General features: G+C 46.3%; 3 protein-coding genes across 4 annotated transcripts; 2 read left to right on the forward strand and 1 right to left on the reverse strand.

The window, feature by feature from the left end:
• Positions 1–849: 849 nt before the first annotated feature.
• Positions 850–2,734, forward strand: LOC114798688 (proteolipid protein 2-like). 2 transcript variants are annotated; one of them, XM_028994593.1, is made up of 4 exons: positions 850–1,728; positions 1,804–1,956; positions 2,298–2,396; positions 2,474–2,734. In XM_028994593.1, exons 1-4 carry the CDS (start codon positions 1,660–1,662, stop codon positions 2,591–2,593), a joined length of 441 nt encoding a protein of 146 aa, XP_028850426.1. In that variant the 5' UTR covers positions 850–1,659; the 3' UTR covers positions 2,594–2,734. The 2 variants fall into 2 exon arrangements, with proteins under 2 accessions (XP_028850426.1, XP_028850427.1); XM_028994594.1 differs by having other exon boundaries at positions 854–1,728; positions 1,804–1,952.
• Positions 2,735–4,464: 1,730 nt separating this feature from the next.
• Positions 4,465–12,086, forward strand: pcsk1nl (proprotein convertase subtilisin/kexin type 1 inhibitor, like). The gene is made up of 3 exons (XM_028994813.1): positions 4,465–4,622; positions 9,572–10,113; positions 10,383–12,086. The coding sequence occupies exons 1-3, from the start codon at positions 4,545–4,547 to the stop codon at positions 10,756–10,758; spliced, it is 996 nt and encodes a 331-aa protein (XP_028850646.1). The 5' UTR covers positions 4,465–4,544; the 3' UTR covers positions 10,759–12,086.
• A 109-nt stretch (positions 12,087–12,195) lies between these two features.
• On the reverse strand, positions 12,196–14,386 carry lhfpl4b (LHFPL tetraspan subfamily member 4b). Its single transcript, XM_028994814.1, has 5 exons — positions 14,082–14,386; positions 13,530–13,959; positions 13,229–13,456; positions 12,884–12,939; positions 12,196–12,798 (listed from the first exon to the last, which is right to left on the reverse strand). The coding sequence occupies exons 2-4, from the start codon at positions 13,945–13,947 to the stop codon at positions 12,914–12,916; spliced, it is 672 nt and encodes a 223-aa protein (XP_028850647.1). The 5' UTR covers positions 13,948–13,959; positions 14,082–14,386; the 3' UTR covers positions 12,196–12,798; positions 12,884–12,913.
• Between the last annotated feature and the right edge of the window lie 107 nt (positions 14,387–14,493).

A 14,493-nucleotide genomic window follows, 5' to 3' on the forward strand; every position in this document is an offset into this window, starting at 1 on the left:
GTCCGAATGCTTCTGTACCTTTTTCTGGATGGCAGGAGGGCGAAGAGTGCATGTGAGGGGTGTGTAGAGTCCTTCAGAAAGCTGGTGGCTTAACAACTATATCAACAGTGTGTTATGCAACCTAAAAGGCGTCTTAAATGAGCCAGCAATTTGCTGTTGTTCCTCAAAAAAATGTTTTATTCAAACTCAACACTTTCATTAGATCAAGGATTAAAACCTTTGTCTTATCGGCTCCAGAACTAAGCCCATTTAACCAACCTTTCTGTGAAACATTTATGATATACATGAAGGTTTAGGGGGAAAAAAGACAACTTCACACACATAGGTTGGCCTTTTTGTACTTAGTTTAATTTTAATGAAAAAAGAAAAAGTTCAATACCCCCTGCTAAACCCATATGAGTACAAAGGTACAAAATAGTAAAAAGAAACTATAAATAAACTATTCAATTATTACGAATAATCCAACTTCAACAGATTTTGACATTTCATCAGACTTTCAATTCCAAACACTGCTTCAATACCAAAAGAAAAACAATATTTCTGAATATTTTGCCTCTACAAAAAATAACGTACATAAAAAATACATTTACATTTAGAGCATTTATCAGACGGCCTTATCCAGAGCGACTTACAATCAGTATTTACAGGGACAGTCCCCCCCTCGAGCAATTTAGGGTTGAGTGTCTTGCTCAGGGACCCAATGGTAGTAAGTGGGATTTGAACCTGGGTCTTCTGGTTCATAGCTGAGTGTGTTACCCTCTAGGCTACTACCATATGTAAAATAATGTAAATGCTGTAAATAATTTCAGAGTATAATTTCCAATGCCAATAAGCAATAAACGTTTAACTAATATTGTTCAGCTTGCTCAATTTCGACTTGTGAAATTCAGGCTCAGGCCCATTATGCTCCCCTGTACTGATAACAGCAGTTGTCAGACACTCAAAGCCCGCCCACACTGAAATCTGATTGGTTCGCTTCGCAAAATGAGCCAATCAGAATGCCGCTTGTCTGGGGAGTCGGGATCTCTCTCTCTCTCGCTCTCTCTTATTCTGTCGTGTGTGCGCTTGTTTGGCTGCTCTAGTTTTCGGGATATTTTTTGCAATTTGCGGGCATCAATATGTGGTAGAATCCAGGAGACGTAATATTTCTGGCAGCCGCGTGTCTCCGTTTTAATGCAACGTGAAGACACGCACGTTTTGCCATTTTATCGGTCGTGAAAAAAGTTTAAAAAAAAAGTTTTAAAAAAAATCGATTCCTCGTAGAAGCTCCGAGTCCGCTTGGAGAAGTGCGGTTCATGCAAGGAAGCTTTCGTTCCACCGACACCTCCACTTTTTAAAGCTTCAGTCGGTGTAAAAGAATGAAACCGTCGCTGCGCCGCAGTCTACAGAATCGATGCACTTTGGGGACTAACCAAACAAAGCCTCGAGGCAAAGGATTTTACCTCGAATATTTTTTTTCTCGAATGCTCGACTACTCGTTTTAGCCCCAATTAGAAGGACGTCAAAAATGTCTCAATGTCTCATCATGTCTCATCATGAAAAGTGTTTATTCGCGGAAGCAAGTGGACGAATCAGGAGGAAGATGAGAAGGAGGAAGCCGAGTTATTACTGCAACACCATCAGAGGCGTTTGGTTTTTGGTGCATAGTCGGCGTGGACCATGCCGGGTTGTGAAGGGTTCCCCGCGTTCCTGCTCACACGCAAAGGGCTGGTGATGGTGGCGGAAATGGTAAATCGATCGTGGGGCATTTTTATGTCACATTTTCGTTAAAAAATTAAACGATTTTCTCTCTCCTGCTCGCAGCTGACCATCTTCATCGCAGTCGTGTGCCAAGCCGTGTCAGGAGGATGCTACATCACCGTCCCCATTGCTGAGCTGGTGCTGCTCATCATCATGTTCGTTGTCTTCGTGAAGGAACTGTATGCCACGTATGGGACAGTAAACTGGTACTGGTGTGTAAGTCAGACAGCCCGTCCATCCATCAATCTGTCCTAAAATAGCGGTCATTTAATAGTTGAAACTGTGATCCGTAATCGTCCGGCACGAAGCTTGGCACGTCTGCAAAAGTACATTCTAGATTTCTGGAAATGAACAGAGATAGAATGTAAAGTAGTGAGTTTGCAGGTTGGTTAAGAGCCCCCACCCACGCCGACCTGCAGACATCATCAGCACTTCCATTCGAACCTTCGGACGGGGGAACCAGTGGAGGCGGCGTTACGGGCCAAGCTCAGTGGGAGCACGCCGGAACGCGACGGAAAGTGCAGCGTGCTCAGGGCTTGTGTCTCTCTTTCTGCCAGGACTTCTTCAGAGCCGCCATTGGCTGCCCACTTTTCCTCATCACATCGAGCATCTGCCTCTCGTACGCCAGAACGCGTTCTGAGTTCGTCGCAGGAGGGGTGAGTGTCTGCCGTTTTAAGTAGGTTTGGTTGGCGTGGACGGTAGTCTCAGTGCGCCCTGTCCTGCTTTATTGCAGATCTTGGGCGTCGTGTCCGGAGTTCTGCTCGGTTGTGATGCCGTCCTGGCGTTCACACTCATAGGGGACAAAAAACAGGAGCAGCCACAGGCAAATTTTGGACAAGTGATCATATTTTAATATACAAAAAGAATCTTGTAATGCAAACTGTATGATAATATGTTTTATAACAGCAGTGTTAACAAAAGTCAGCTTTACCTGTTTTAATTGTGTATTATACATTTTGATTTAATATTAAAATTTTGGTTTATTGTCATTGGACATTACATGTCTCCATCTCTGTTGATCCCACATGCAGCTGTTGTGTATCCAGATTGACCATTTACGTTTACGGCATTTACCAGACGCCCTTATCCAGAGCGACTTACAGTCAGTAGTTACAGGGACAGTCCCCCCTGGAGACACTCGGGGTTAAGTGTCTTGCTCAAGGACACGATGGTAGTAAGTGGGGTTTGAAGTGAAAGTGAGGTGATTGTCAATGTGAAACACTGCAGCACAGCACATGGTGACACAACAAAATGTGTCCTCTGCATTTAACCCATCACCCTCAGTGAGCAGTGGGCAGCCATGACAGGCGCCCGGGGAGCAGTGTGTGGGGACAGTGCTTTGCTCAGTGGCACCTCAGTTTCGGGATTCGAACCGGCAACCTTCTGATTACGGGACCACTTCTTTACCAGCTAGGCCACCACTGTCCCAAAAACCTGTGACTCTGTGGTCCTACCCAACAGGCTTCTACTGTAGCAGATCTGCATTTTTGGTGTGTCAAGTTTTAACAAAAAAACTCCTTATCAAACTTCTTATCTCTCTAATGAAGGCCTGGTCTGCGTGGAAACACGTGACGTGATATTTTAGATAACATTCATGCACGTACTGTGCATGAATGTAACATTGTTCCCCTTCTGATTATTTTCTTCACCACAGACGTTTCCGGTGTGCATTTGTCGTGGACTTCCACGAATTTTAACCACAATTTGAGCTTCCTGTTCCCTATCTCTCTCTGTGATCTGGCATTACCAAAGTACATGTACTCCTCTATCCGTTATTTTAGCTCTTTGCACCATGGAAGCATCGCCATGCTATCAACACCAACGTGTATCAACGCTTTCTAGGGATCTGAGGGGTGAAGAAGTGAGACTAGTTGGACTTTACTGAACATGTACTAGCGGCAGGAAAATATGGCCTGGCACATCAAACATGGACTGGAGGCAGAGTGCCACAAATGCTTGCATGTTGGGTGGTAGTAGCCTGTGAACAATGAAGACCCAGGTTCAAACCCCACTTACTACCATTGTGTCCCTGAGCAAGACACTTAACCCTGAGTGTCTCCAGGGGGGGACTGTCCCTGTCACCACTGATTGTAAGTCGCTCTGGATAAGGGGTGTCCGGTAAATGCTGTAAATGTAAATATGTGCAACCTCCCTTGAAAATGTCATGTCAGGATTTTATTGTTCATTCAATTTCATCTTACAAGAATTCCTTTTTTGATTCGAATGCGACCGTAGTATTCCTTTTTTATTCCCTTCAGCTCTCAATCATCTGAAATGCAGAATTATGGAAATTTGGAATTAATGAGCATCATCAGGGAGGAACTTGCTCAGCGCTGCAGAAGCTGCGCCCTCTGCTGGTGAAATGCAGCAGCGACCTTATGACGTAGTGAGAATGGTTCACCGTGGATCTGAAAGTGTCGCTTTAGGTCTGATTATATACAGAGACATACAGATGATATTAATGAATTAATGCTGGCAGTATTCATGCTGATCCAGATGTTAAATTCATCATAATCATCAGATTATTCCAGCAGATGCACATGCATCATATTCCCGTGCACCATTAGCAGGCGGCTTGGCACAGTGCTGCTTCCAAAGGATGAAATCACTTCTGGCCTCTCCTCCTCCTCCCTTGTGCGGCCTGTCGTTTTAGTGAAAGCTCCTATCCCTCCCCCCCTCGAGCGGGCGAGCGAGACTCCTCCCTCCTCCGGTCCCCGCCCTGCCGAGCGTGCCTCCGTCAGCCAGCCTCCGCTCAGTGGCAGCGTTTCTCTCTGCGAAGGGGCAGCCTCATTCTCTCCTCCAGGATGTCGGGCCCTCTAACCAGCACCTTCCTCCTCGTGCTCCCGCTGGTGCTTCTGCAGTCCCAGGCGCTGCACGCCAAGGTAGGGGCTCTCGCACACTCGCACTCAACGCCCGCTGTTCTTCTGCAGGGGACTGGGGCGGCGTGCAATGGTCCTTGTGGGCGAGCAAGGGCACCAGTGCCTATCAATTCTACAGCATTTTCTTAGTTATGGTTTTTCAAGTATAATGGATCACCCTAAAATGGCAGATAGAGCAGACATAGGATCAGCATCAGTACAGTCAGCAACCTGTAAGAATTACACACACGCCCAGAAGCTGTGACACCGAATGTCCCCGTTCGGAAATTGAAGGGAGGGAGCGAGAGAGCAGGGCAGGGAAAGGACAGATAGATAAACAGTCGCGGACATTCGGTGCCATTGCCAGGCAACAGCCGAGGATGCGAGAAGCCAGGGCTGGGCTCTAATTCAATTCAGTAAGCCATTTCTGGAGGAAACTCGGCGCCGAAACTCACATGTCAGTGGTCTGAAATGGCGAACGCTGAGGATGTGGGTGAACAACTGCCTGGTTGCTTTATTCAAAAGGGGTCTGAAAACCGTCCAAAGCTGGAAAGGACCAACCTAGAAAACAATCAAAGATGCAAATTGTTTGCTGTTTGTCTTGCTCACGTTCACGGTTTTTGAGATGTTCTTCGTTGAACGGGGCACCGTGGCCATCGTACGCCGATGCCCACAATCAATCTCTCTGTTTATGTTCCTTTATTGCCTCTCAGTCGTGCTCCAGGCTGCCCGCTGTCCTCTGTTTAATGAATTCGGTTTTAATGACGGCAAATCCTGCCGCCAGATCTGGTGTGCACCAGTGCACAGTGTGTACCAGGCACACATAAAAGCTCAATGCGCAATGCACATCATATAAAGAAACCAACGGATTGCACGTTTTACTTTTAAAAATGTGCAAAATGTTTAAAGCAATGACAGACTTGTTGGTTATGCCAAGGCTTGTGGGTTCAGCACCATGGACAGTGTGTCCAGTGACATTGAAGCCACAGATGAGTTTGTGAAACAGGAAGGCACAGAAATGGAAGGTTAAATGGAATCAATAGAGGAGTCTGTGCAATCTAATTAGCCAGAGAACACACTGCTTGAAGTAGAAGAGGTGCGCTGTCATGGCAACAGGCTTCAGTGGGTGCAGATGCAATCGCTTTCCACTCAGTAAACCCATGCATACACACACACACACACACACACACCTTCTTCTGCACATTAAGTCAACATACCAAGCACAACAAACGTTTTTCTCTGTGATTTAATTTAAAAGGTAAACCTTCATATATGCCACATAATATATGCTAAAAATAGTTTATAGTCATGGTACACAAAGTATAAATATTCTAAAAAGATTCACAATACACAAATTGTCCGGATTTTACAATCAATACACACCCTGACCTTATTAAAAGTTTAGGTAGATATTTGACATTTTTAATTTTTCAACTACCTTTCAAATTTTTGTACTGAGCATTTTATGTGCATCCATTTTACAATCCATTTTCATTTGATTTCTTTTATTCCACTGTATTTTTTCAACAAATGCATTTATACGACGTAGCTCAACAATACAAAATGGACATATTACTGTTTCATGTTATCCATTCAATTAAATGGGATGCACAGTAAGGCCTGTACGATGGTTTTTTTTTCACATTTGATACACCAAGAAACCATGGAGAACACAGTTCTGCTGTGACAGCTTCATGGACAGATGGATTTCAGAGGGACAAGTCTACCTCGTCCCATGTGACACCCACCAATGGTGATAGTTTGAAACCCACACACCAACACACACTGACACAATATGGAGCGGCCCGGACGTCATAATGCACCATGGTGACTCACCAGCCTTCTGACTCACGCGTCCCCAAAATTGTGCTTCGCTAAGGACGTCACGACTTGATTCATTATTAACAAAGCAGAGAGCTGATACCTGGAAGCCTGTGTGAAATATTTGAAATATCGACTATTTTAAAATAAACTTATTTCAGTCAGAATCTATCATTGGGACCCAATGTTGCAGGCGACCCAAACTAATTTCACTGCAAAAAGACATTTTGGCTGAACATCAAAATCATGCCTCGCATTTGAACGGCAGCCATTAAAGACCCCGGATAAATAAAGGTTGCGGAGCATCGAGCACAATGCAGACCGGTTAAAGTGGTTTTATGATGGGCTGTAAAAGCGCCACAGTCTGTCACTGTCACCCCGAGTCACTTTCTAATGAGCAGGGCACAGCATTCAACCTTCTCCTCAGACCTCACACCTCAGGCGGCCATCTTGGCTCTGAACTCTCATTCCGAGGGGTTTTGTCAACTAACCTTTTTGACGTGATGAGATGAGATGTTAATGGTGTTCTGTAATTTTGTTGACAAATGAAAATGGGGTTTTCAAGATTAAAATTATTTTCATTGACAATAGCAGGATGGGACATTATTTCTTCTCGTTTTATCATGTTGTTATATCATGGTTTCCGGTTCCTTTATCTACCATACGAACACCGATGACATCACTTTAGCAACACGCAATCGCGGCATTAATTCGATACTACTACTGGGTGAGCAAATGACGAAGACATCTTTGGATGCACTTCCCTCACAGTGAAGTGGAAAAGAAAACAGAATGAGTCCTCAAACAAGTGTCTTCTTGAGTCTATAAGGTAAAAACAATATAATAATAAGAACACCTTGTTTCAATTATGAAATGGGTTTGACTAAAATATTTTTTTTTGTCGGTACTTGTACTATATTGACTGGGTTAAACAGAATTGCATTATTAAAATGACTGAAATGGCTAAAATGACTAAATGAGTTGTTAAAACACTGGGCTCAATCAGGCTCCAGAGCTAGAGCTTTTGAATGAAGAGAAAGTTTGTTTTTATGCAGTGTTTTATAATTTTATTTAAAAAGGTAAACCTGCAAGCTTTCAGCTGCAGTTGCAATAAGGTTAATTTTACAAAAACTCATGATATTCTAATTTCTTGAGATATTCTCATTTCTATTTATGTTTTTCAGTTTCTTTACTCGTTTGTTCAGGTTTGTCCTTTAATGTGTCATCATTTGCATTTCTGAAATATTCCTACCAAGGTCAATCCATTTAATCTCTCACACTTCACACGTAGCTTAATTCCTCCATTATCTGCAACCTGGTTTTTGTGGTTGGGAGATGCATGGTGCGCTGACTCAGAGCGGCGGCGATAAAGACGTCATGTCCCCACCGAGGTGTTGCAGGCCTGGTGTTAATTGCGCATTTCTTGGGATCCAATAGCCTGTGGCTCTCCAGGGCTCCAGAGCATGAGAGTCGTGGGCAGCCAGAGATGTGTGTGTATGTGTGTGAGTGTGAATAATAACAGTCTTGCTCCACACACACACACATACACACACACACACACACACACACACATATGACTCATCAAGGAAGTAGAGAAAATGGAGAGAGGAAAGAGGAAAGCAGCTGCAAAAAAATATGATTATTAAACCAGGCCTTGATTAAAATGACAAGGAGCTGAACTAAAACGTAGATGATGAAGATTAGTGCCCTGCCTCTCCCCCCCTGAGGGGATTGGCGGAGATGAAGCCCACAGCTCCTCTCCTACCGCGGCGCCGGCGTCATTAGCGCCGATCTGACATTTCATCAGTCACACAGCCCCGTCCATACAGGAGCTCTGCAATAAGCAATTTTTCACCTCGAGAGGAGGCGCACATGCAGCTTGCTGACCGCCTTATTCTTTAAATGCGCAGCGGGGTGGGGGGGGGGATGAGTGAGGTTTTCTCCTGTGGGGAAACCAGATGGTATGTGGGTGGAAAATTGGCATCCAGGCTCACGGTGAAATTTGTCACGTTAGACCCACTATAAACAAGCAATTCAATCTGGATATTTGCTAAAGGCCAAAATGACTGATCAAGTCAAGTCAAGTCAACTTTATTGTCAATTCTGCCACATGTACAGGACATGCAGAGAATTGAAATTACGTTACTCTCTGACCCATAAGAATAACATTAAATACAAAAACAGTAACAGTAACGAATACAGAGTATAAATACAATTTAAAAAGAAAGGCACAATATACAATTTTAAAAACACCATGTACAAATAAGGGCACATGGTGGAGAGTGCAACATCAGGAGAGTGCAAAAACCAATAGTGCAACAGAGTTTTTAGTTTAAAGTGACGAAGTGAAAGTGAGGTAGATGGCAGACCAGAGCTGCACAGAGTGACTGGTGCATGGTCAGTTTTGTGTGAGTTAGAGTTCAGAAAGTTTGTGGAGCTGAAGAGGGGAGTGAGGGGAGTGGGGGCAGAGCCGGGAGGGAGTTGAGTTTCCTGACCGCCTGATGGGTGAAGCTGTCCTTCAGTCTGCTGGTCCTGGCCTGGAGACTCCGCAGTCTCCTCCCTGATGGCAGCAGGCTGAAGAAGGTTTGCATTGGGTGGGTGGGATCAGCTGCTATGCCGAGGGCTTTCTTGGTGAGGCGTGTGCTGTAGATGTCTTGGAGGGAGGGGAGAGGGACACCGATGATTCTCTCAGCTGCTCTTACTGTGCGTTGGAGAGTTTTTTGACAGGACGCATTGCAGGCTCCAAACCACACAGTGATGCAGCTGGACAGGATGCTCTCGATGGTTCCTATGTGATTCACAACATTTCATGTTCATAGATCATGCTGCTGCATGGAGAAGACGGGTTTGCATTTTACCGTATTAAAAGGCATCTATTTACTGATGTTTATGTGGAATTTTAACAAACACAAGGAAATTGGTTTCAGGTTGATGGTGTCCCTATCATCCAATATGATGTAAAATTAACAACTCAGTTCATAACAAGGGGGGGGGGGTCTTTTTCATGGATCCCAAATTCCTTCTGGTAGGTGAGGGGAACGTTCTCTTCACCATTTCATCATTTGAATTTGAAAGAAATATCTCTTTTGATGCCATGTTGTGAGCTGATACCAGTATATATATTCTTGTTTTTCTCTGTCCTTACCTCTCAGCCTCTGTCTGCTAGTCGTGGTGGTTTACGGAACCTGGATGCCACAGGAGGAGTTGTCCGCCTACAAAGGGAGCTTCGCGATTCGCTCCCTTACGAGGCCCAGATGATGTCCTACTCACCAGCTGCTGAAATAAAAGGTCGCGCCAATGACCTGTACTACCAACCGGAGGCCTGGAGAGGCCAGGGTCTGGGTCAAGCTCTGCAGCAGCTGATGGAGAACGATCAGAGGCGCGACCAGCAGGCGTCCTACTTGGCAAACATACTGAGACTCATCAGCGAGGCGGAAGCCAAAGGCCAGGGAAGAACACAGGAGGACGTGGAAGAGGACGAGGAGGCCCAAGACTTCCAGGGACCCTACCCACCAGACTACGATGAGACAGAGCCAGCCGTGAGCGTGGCCAAGCCTCAGGTCCAATGGCAGGGAGCTCTGGACCCACAGCTGACCCAGGCGCTGCTGAACCGCTACAAGCAAGAAAGACTCCTGCAAGCAGCAGCCAACCGGGTCCCTGAGAGGGAGCAGGACAAAGACCAGGAGGTCCTCAGGTGGGAGGACACAAGACAACCCATTAATAAAGCCAGTCATTAGACAATTATATTGTGTTTGATGATGATGTTTGATGAAATGTTTTTGAGGCATCAGTGTAACCAAATTATCTGGCATTTGAATTTTATTACATTTGACACCAGAACTTTCACTGAATACCAATGAGCCTTCAGGGCTGTATTTAAAAGTCGCTCTTCTTCAGCATTCAGGATAAAAACCTGCACAACAGATTCAATAACAGAGGCTTGTGTTGTATATGTCTACTCAGATACCTTGTGGAGAAGGTCCTGTCTGGTCTGACCACCAGCAACCCTGCAGGCCCCCCAGGCCGAAGGGCAAAGAGGGACGTGTCGGAGGCGGCAAACGGGGCCCGTGGTGGCGTGCCGCTGAGACGGTCCCGCCGATCCCTGGACTCGGCCCCGGCCCCCAACTCCAACTTCGAGGCCTCCTTGCTGCGGGTGAAGAGACTGGGCGACGACGAAGACGGGGCCACTCAGAGCCACAGGCCCGCGGGCCACGCCGGGCTCCAGAGGATGAAGCGCATCGACACCGAGGTGCAGGCCGCGAAGCAGCGCAAGAGGAGGGCCCTTCCGTACGACCCCAGCCTGCTCGCCCAGCACATCCTACAGTACCTGCCTGAGTAGAAGACACACTTTCGATAAAAGAGAGATTATATATATATGCCAGCCATCATGCTTATATATTTTGTCAGCATTTATCCATAGCCGTTGAAGTTTCCACAAGGAAAGTGCAACACTAATATGATTATATTATGTACTACACATCTACACTAATATACAATGTATAAAAGATGGTTTATCTGTTTGAATGCACAGTTGATGGTGGAGCGAGGGAACAGCTTCAAAGAGATCTACAATTGGTTGCTGTCAGTGTTTCTGGTCATGGTCTCTGGTTGCTGTTTGGACAGAATTATGTTTGTCCTTTTGTTCACTTTCTAACTAATAACTCTGTGCTCGATCCCTTTGTGAACATAAAATGTACCATTTCCAAAATGTATGATCGCTTCAGATGGTCTGATGTTCAGTATTTTTCTTCATTCTAAACGTATATGTGAATTATGCATATGAGCGTTTTTTTCATGGGACACACTCCTCCACCGCAAGCAACACTTCCATCAGAACAGAACACAGCCACCCCCGCCCAGCCGCCAGGGCCTCAGGGCACCCATCAATTGCGACAGCAGGCCTGGTTCCAGACCAGTCATCCATTTCCCATTTCCTCACGGAGACACAGTGAATGAAAAGCCTTACATATATACAGTATATACCCAACCAGAGACATCAGGCCGTCAAACTATTTATTATTCACAGTACAGACATTACAAAAAAAAAAGAAAAATGGCACCTTTCAAGTGTAATAACAGGACAAGATCAGAAACGTATTTAAAATTGTGCAGTAGGAGAGTTGCACATAGGCACAGGGATTACAGCAGACCGGACTCCATCGATTGAAAATGGCCATGGCAAATAAATCTTTAATGTCAGAAAGCTATTCTCAGACGTTTCTACCGTGGCAGTGAAAGCCCTCTTGACCCATTCTCTTGTCTGGCTGCTGAGTTCTCCTGCTCCTGCCTTGCACACCATTCCGCCATGGATGTAGCTTCCGCCCTGACCTGCTACTTCTACTTTCCATACCAAAATGATCCCATATTAATACCAAGGCGAGTGGGTGCGTAGACCATGAATGATAAACCCTTACAACGGATTGCAAATGTGCATACCATGAACGATCCAGGCTGTCCATGCCCCTTCTTTCCAGCTCATCATCCGCTGGAGTCGAGACTCCCCGGTTGGCCTTCCAGGTCCACTGGTCTTTCCATGTGGATCCATTTCTGAGCAACTTCTATTTGTTAAATAAACAGTCTTCTAACAAATATATTCAGGTTTAAAAATAATTAATTGGTTGTAACAAAAAATGCAGAATTAATAAAAATAAGCTTTATAACACCTTATAACCCCGCAGAAGTCTTCACCCGATGCGTGGCAATTTTCTGAAGCTCTGTGTGTGGTATATATACTGATTTGTGGTATATATAAACATAATACGGGACGTTCACATTATGCCATTTTGGTCATTTAATTTTTCTTGTGAATTAATCCATGTTGTTGCTTTTAAAATTTTTCTATTTTAATTCTTGTACAAAAAAAAAAAACACATTTCAAACAGGAGTCACAATAAATTCAATGTCAACACTGACCTTCTGCAAAAATATATTTCACACTCTTGTATTTTAGGGGTTGTAGGAATATCTAGGAATGTTAAAGTCATATAGTCACATATAATCTAGTTTTGACCCCACAATTCTAACTAAAACATGAAATTTTTTTAAAAATGAACACTACATTCAAACGATCATTCAGAATACGAGAGGACAATGAAAGATCGTAACATATGAGGCATTCGGGAATGGAATTACAGATAAGAAATGCACATTGTTAAGAAAACGGTAGGTGATAAAGTAATCTGGTGTTTCCCGTTGCACACATTTTCCTCCATCACAGGGAGAAAAGGCCGGGACACCGTAGCCAGGTGACCGTTTCTAGGAAGAGAAATTATGTAAGCTCTGCTGGCTGGGAGGTGATGTAACGGCTGGGGGGGAGGAGTGTGGACGTTCCTCTTCACGGTGTTGTCTTTTCCTGTTAATGAAATCAGGGCTCCACCATCTGAGAGAGGGAAGGCAGGACAAACGGAAAAATAACCACAATGATGCCAATAATCACCATAAGTGAATAGCTGTGACAGCCTCACCTCTCAGATCAGTTACAGAACAATTCACGACTAAGGTGACAGCAACAACCCCGTCACTGAAGGGGAAAAAAAAGAATTATTACATTTAAATGGTGGGTTGTCATTTCCAGCAGCTAAATAAGAACTTTCTGCATTTCCCAAGAGTGACGACTTCCATTAAAGGGCAGTGGTGGCCGTAACCAGTTCCTCTGCTCCCACACACTGCTCCCCGGGCGCCTTTCTTAGCTGCCCACTACGGGGTGATGGTTAAATGCAGAAACCATTTCATTGTGTGCTATGCTTGCTGTGTATTAACAACGACAAAACAATCACGTTCACTTTCTCTTCACAAGGCTGGAATCTCACCATCCTTGGCATCATCAGGCAGCAGGGCATCCTGGCGATTCCCCAGCACAAACGCTAACGTGGCCAAGATGGCCGCGTCCAGCACGCCCAGCATGGCCAGCACGAAGGCCCAGTGAACAGAGCAGTTTCCTGGCGAGAAGCTGCCAACTCTGTCCCCGCACAGGGCGCGCATCTCCGCACAGTCCCACGAGTCGGGGAACAGCAGGCAGGCCAGGGCCAGGCAGAAGCCTACAGAGATGCCAGAGGGTCTGAGATTAACAAGGCCTTCAGATGCATAATCAGGAGAAGGAAAGGCCCTCACCAGCGGTCAGCTGCAGCCAGGCACAGATCTTGTAGACGGTGGCGGCGTTGCAGAAGCGGAAGAGGCAGAGGCATCCCACGCTGGCCCAGACGGCGGTGAGGGACAGGCACACCAGCACGGCCGGGGACTGGAAGGCCGGCAGGGGGGTGAGGGTGTCCAGCGAGCCCCGGCACTCGGGCACTGGCCAGTCGGTCTCCACGCACACCTCGAACAGGCCCAGCGTGCCGGCCTGCGGGGGCGGGGTGCCCGCCTGGTAGTGCAGCTCCCGCGTGCCCACCCAGGACGGCTGGATGAGGATGACCACCTCGATGATGCCGAAGCAGAGGGTGCAGATGGCCCACAGCACGCCCACCGCGCGGGCGCTGCGGATGAACTCTGTCTGGTAGAGGCGGGCCACGTCAGAGGTGTGAACATGCATGGCGGCGGGACGCTGCAGAGCAGGCAGAGGTTAGAGGTCACTAAACAAGAAACACACACGCGCACACACACTGCAAAAAAAAAAAACTGTCCCCAAAAGACAACAAATGGCAGATCACAGCGGGATCTGGTCACCTCTCTTCCTGGAGCTGCACTGCTGTATCTCCTCCAGCAGGGGCAAAAAAATCACATCAGACCCCGGGCCTCCGGTGCTGCATGATCGGTGCAGAAATAGGCGTCTGGCCGGCTGAGGGAGGGAAGAAGCGCGGCGGCAGGGAGCTCCGAATCAACCCGCAGGCCCACACCATCCACGCCGGAACAATCCTCCACCGTCACGTAAGGAAGGAGCGCAGGAGACGGGGGAGAATGGAGGTGGGGAGGGAAGGAGGGAGGGAGGTGGAGTGCCTGCCAAGCAAGGGGGAGGGTTTCTGTTCACACACACACACACACACACACACACACACACTCTCAAAGCCACACACACTGCTGCAGTGGCGCAGAGTGACGCAGAACGGCCAGGAAAATTCTGTCCAGAGAGGAGAGGACA

Source organism: Denticeps clupeoides, chromosome 10, assembly GCF_900700375.1.
Source record: "Denticeps clupeoides chromosome 10, fDenClu1.1, whole genome shotgun sequence".
Taxonomy (NCBI): domain Eukaryota; kingdom Metazoa; phylum Chordata; class Actinopteri; order Clupeiformes; family Denticipitidae; genus Denticeps; species Denticeps clupeoides.

Excerpts from the sequence above, each read along its gene's own strand:
- LOC114798688 (XM_028994593.1), top strand. The coding sequence starts at position 1,660 with ATGCCGGGTTGTGAAGGGTTCCCCGCGTTCCTGCTCACACGCAAAGGG. Across the intron at positions 1,957-2,297 it reads CAGTAAACTGGTACTGGTGT|GACTTCTTCAGAGCCGCCAT; the intron begins GTAAGTCAGACA and ends TCTTTCTGCCAG. Across the intron at positions 2,397-2,473 it reads CTGAGTTCGTCGCAGGAGGG|ATCTTGGGCGTCGTGTCCGG; the intron begins GTGAGTGTCTGC and ends GCTTTATTGCAG.
- pcsk1nl (XM_028994813.1), top strand. The coding sequence starts at position 4,545 with ATGTCGGGCCCTCTAACCAGCACCTTCCTCCTCGTGCTCCCGCTGGTG. Across the intron at positions 4,623-9,571 it reads CCCAGGCGCTGCACGCCAAG|CCTCTGTCTGCTAGTCGTGG; the intron begins GTAGGGGCTCTC and ends CTTACCTCTCAG. Across the intron at positions 10,114-10,382 it reads AAAGACCAGGAGGTCCTCAG|ATACCTTGTGGAGAAGGTCC; the intron begins GTGGGAGGACAC and ends ATGTCTACTCAG.
- lhfpl4b (XM_028994814.1), bottom strand. The coding sequence starts at position 13,947 with ATGCATGTTCACACCTCTGACGTGGCCCGCCTCTACCAGACAGAGTTC. Across the intron at positions 13,457-13,529 it reads CTGGCTGCAGCTGACCGCTG|GCTTCTGCCTGGCCCTGGCC; the intron begins GTGAGGGCCTTT and ends GCATCTCTGTAG. Across the intron at positions 12,940-13,228 it reads GCCTGATGATGCCAAGGATG|TGACGGGGTTGTTGCTGTCA; the intron begins GTGAGATTCCAG and ends TTTCCCCTTCAG.